The sequence below is a fragment of the Papaver somniferum genome, chromosome 11 (genome assembly GCF_003573695.1).
Source record: "Papaver somniferum cultivar HN1 chromosome 11, ASM357369v1, whole genome shotgun sequence".
NCBI classification, from domain to species: Eukaryota; Viridiplantae; Streptophyta; class Magnoliopsida; order Ranunculales; family Papaveraceae; genus Papaver; species Papaver somniferum.
The window spans coordinates 49246198-49249923 of NC_039368.1; the positions used below are offsets into that span (position 1 = coordinate 49246198).

At 36.2% G+C, this 3726-nt stretch overlaps 1 protein-coding gene across 1 annotated transcript; it reads left to right on the forward strand.

Annotated features, from left to right (window-relative positions):
* Nucleotides 1-333: 333 nt before the first annotated feature.
* Nucleotides 334-2903, forward strand: LOC113324401 (zeaxanthin epoxidase, chloroplastic-like). The gene is made up of 10 exons (XM_026572720.1): nucleotides 334-746; nucleotides 937-1099; nucleotides 1179-1253; nucleotides 1333-1433; nucleotides 1520-1635; nucleotides 1757-1968; nucleotides 2086-2174; nucleotides 2361-2475; nucleotides 2571-2674; nucleotides 2834-2903. The coding sequence occupies exons 1-10, from the start codon at nucleotides 334-336 to the stop codon at nucleotides 2841-2843; spliced, it is 1398 nt and encodes a 465-aa protein (XP_026428505.1). The 3' UTR covers nucleotides 2844-2903.
* The last annotated feature ends 823 nt before the right edge of the window (nucleotides 2904-3726 follow it).

Genomic DNA, 3726 nt, shown 5'->3' on the forward strand with positions numbered 1-3726 from the left:
CGGCAGTTCCGTCAATGAAAATGCCGAAAAGAACAAAAGAAAACAAAAGAAATTTGAACACAAATTTGGAATCGTCTTGGAACTGCATGCATCAGTTGTCATGTTTTTACTCGAGTTGGACTGGGATCCTTTTAGAGTTTTTTGACGCTTGTCAAACTGTATTCATGACAGCAACGAAGCCGAGAGCTTTTAAGTGCAAGTACTGTTAAACAATGAAGTCAGTGGTTGTAATAGTGCTAGTAGTTGTAATAGAAAGTTTGAGTAGTACTACAGGGTGATGAACTGGTAGTAAATTCATGACAAACCCACTTTTTTTCTAGTAATTCTTCATCCATGGCTGCTCTTGAAAGATTTTATTTTTGGAAATCAAATCATTATTCCATCAAGCTTCCTGAATTTGTAAACAAGTTTTTCACTTCAAGAATAAATGGCAAATGTTGCCAGAGTTTAGAAGAAAAAAAGAACAAGGAAAAGAAGAAACTTAGGATTTTGATAGCAGGAGGAGGTGTTGGAGGACTAGTACTTGCTCTAGCTGCGAAAAATCGAGGATTTGAAGTAAATGTTTTTGAGAAAAAATTGAGTGCAATTAGAGGTGAGGGTAGGTACAGGGGACCAATTCAGCTTCAGAGTAATGCATTAGCAGTATTAGAAGCTATTGATAGAGATGTTGCTATGGAAATTATTGAAGCTGGTTGTGTTACTGGTGACCGGATCAATGGGCTCGCAGATGGCGCTACGGGTGAATGGTTTGTTGCTATCCTTTATACTTATTTGAGCTGAATAATTTCTAGTTAATTAATCTTGTGTAAGTTGTGTTACTTTATATTATTATCGAATTGGGAATTCAAATACACACTTACTTTGGATTGAGTAGTCTTGGTCAACCAGCATTTGGTTGCTTCGTATTTTCATTTTCTCTTTGGCTTCTTGCTTCAGGTTTACTACCTTTGATTTTCTGACTCCTGCTGTCGAAAAGGGACTTCCTGTTACACAGGTCATTTCTAGGATAACACTGCAAGATATATTAGTGAGGGCAGTTGGTTTAGATATAGTGCATAACAAATCTAAAGTTGTGGACTTTGTAGAAGATCCTGACAAGGTCAGACCTCATCCTTGCAAAAATGCTTTTCATCTATAGTAACTCATCAGCCTAACAGATTTTTGCTTTTGGTCATTAGGTTACTGTAATCCTTGAAGATGGAAGGAAGTTTGAAGGTGATGTTTTAGTTGGGGCGGATGGAATATGGTCAAAGGTATAATCTTTTCTAGTTATGCTACTTGAGACTTGTACACGCTATGATAATTCTAATTATGATGGTGGATTGTATCTAGGTGCGCTCGAAATTATTTGGGTTCAAAGAAGCGCAATATTCAGAATACACATGCTATAGTGGATTGACAGACTATGTGCCACCATATATCAACACAATTGGGTATGTGAGTCGTAGTGCTAACAAATGTCTTCATAATTTGCAATCTGCGTAACTGCTTGTGTTCATAATTTTATTTTATGTTCAAGGTACCGTGTGTTCTTAGGCTTCAATCAGTACTTTGCTGCTACGGATGTTGGAGGCGGGAAGATGCAATGGTACGGGTTCCATAAGGAACCTCCCGGAAATACTGATCCCCCTGGAGGCAAGCTCCTTTCTTTTATGTATAATGAAAGAACTGTAGTGTTTGTAATCCATGTTATTGGGATTCAATGTGGAAGCCACTAGTACGGATAACTAGAGCTTATTCTGGTTGAGTTCTGCAGGTAAAAAGAAGAGGCTTCTGGAACTGTTTGGAAGATGGTGCAGTGAAGTGGTCAATCTAATCTCAGAAACACCAGAACATATGATTATACGTAGAGACCTATATGATAGAGACATGCTATATACTTGGAGCAGAGGGCGTGTAACCCTTTTAGGTGATGCTGCACATGCAATGCAGCCAAATCTTGGCCAGGGTGGTTGTATGGCAATCGAGGTAAGTGTTATTAGTGACAAAAAGAATCTTTAAAATGTTCTGCATGAGATATTACGATCAGAATATGTTATTTCATTAATCTTTTTTGGAACTAGATAATAATTAAAACATGTACAGGACTGCTATCGCCTTCTACTTGAGTTGGAGGAGGTTGTAAAGAGAAGCTCTAATCCAACCTATGAAGATATCGCTGCTTCTCTGAAAAGGTATAAATACAGTTTTATGAGTCTCATTTGTCTCTAAATGCCTCTGTGATGAATAAATTCTTAAAATAGTAAATAGTTAAATGTAATCCGAGTTGCACTTTATAAAATTTGTTTTCGTCGTGAGAATGCAAACATTTTTATGCTTCTACTGAAGGATCCTAACCTTTATAAAACAAAATGCAACAGGTATGAAAGCAAAAGAATGATTCGTGTCGGTATAGTGCATGCAGTGACAAGAATGGCATCGAGAATGGCAACCTCCTACCGACCTTATTTAGATTTTGGATCGGGCCGTTTATCTGTAGGTTTTTCTCCTTGCTTACCTTTGTTATGTAACTAGATTTGGCAAGATAAAACAACAATATATTTTCTTCAGACATGGTTGTGTTTTTGCAGTTCTTGACAGCGCTGCGGATAACACATCCTGCGATTTACAGTGCTAGGTTGTTTATTCATCTTGGGATGTCTCAATTACTAACTTGGATGTTACTAAATCATGGGTAAGTGGGAGGTTCTATCCAAATTTTTTTTGACTTTGAAATCATTCATAAGTATAAGAGTTACCATATCCTAAGTATAAGAGTTACCATATCCTGCTCATCACTCGTGCCCTCTTCTCCCTCTCTCTCTTATCAATCTTTCATGTAAACTTCTTGTAGGCTGTGGTAGGAACTAGGAAGAGAAGTTCAGAGCTTGCTTGAAGGTTGACGAAACCATCATGTTGTACTTTGTTGTCTTTTTCATTTTGCCATCTTTATCTGATGTAGGACATCTACCTGTTTTCAATGTATAAATTGTCCATGTTGATCCAATTGTTCCATATCAACAATGACAGTTGATCCTTTTATGTTGTATCAACTGTCACAGTTGATTCTTTGCTTTTACTTTGGTTTACTTGTGTTACAAGTCTAGAACTTCTTCTTTTAGAGTTTTCTTATTTTTCTTCCGTTAGAGTTTTTCTATTTTTAGGTTCTTATCATGCCTATATAAATAGGCTTATTAAGTTCTTGTAAGACACATTACTATTATCAAAGATTATTCAATATAACTCTTTTAGAGCTTTCTATCTTTCTCGTCTCTAAACCCTATTGTTCTTCTGTTTTCTCATCCTTTTCTTCTTTTCTCAACACCTGTAATCTCCGTATTGCCTTTTTCTATTATCGCACTAAACTAGTTGGTATCGTTCGACAGTAGATTAGATTTTTATCTTTTTTGTGATCTGTTATTCGCTTCCGCAAACCCTTTTATCAATTATATATAAAAAAAAATCAATTATATATAAAAAAAAATCTATGGCAAGCTACGTTACTCAAGAAGATTTCGACGCTGCTATTACCAAGCTTACCGATCTTATTGCTGCAAGTACTACTTCTATTAATGTTGTTAGTACTTCAATTAATACCAATATTGCTACGATTTCAGATAACCTAACAAAGCTGGAGAAAACTTGCTTTACTCAGTATGAACATTCTGAAAAGAAGTTTGAAGATATACATCTGGTTCTAGATAAGTTTGTCACCACTCTAGATTGAGGATGAAGACACTTTAAAGC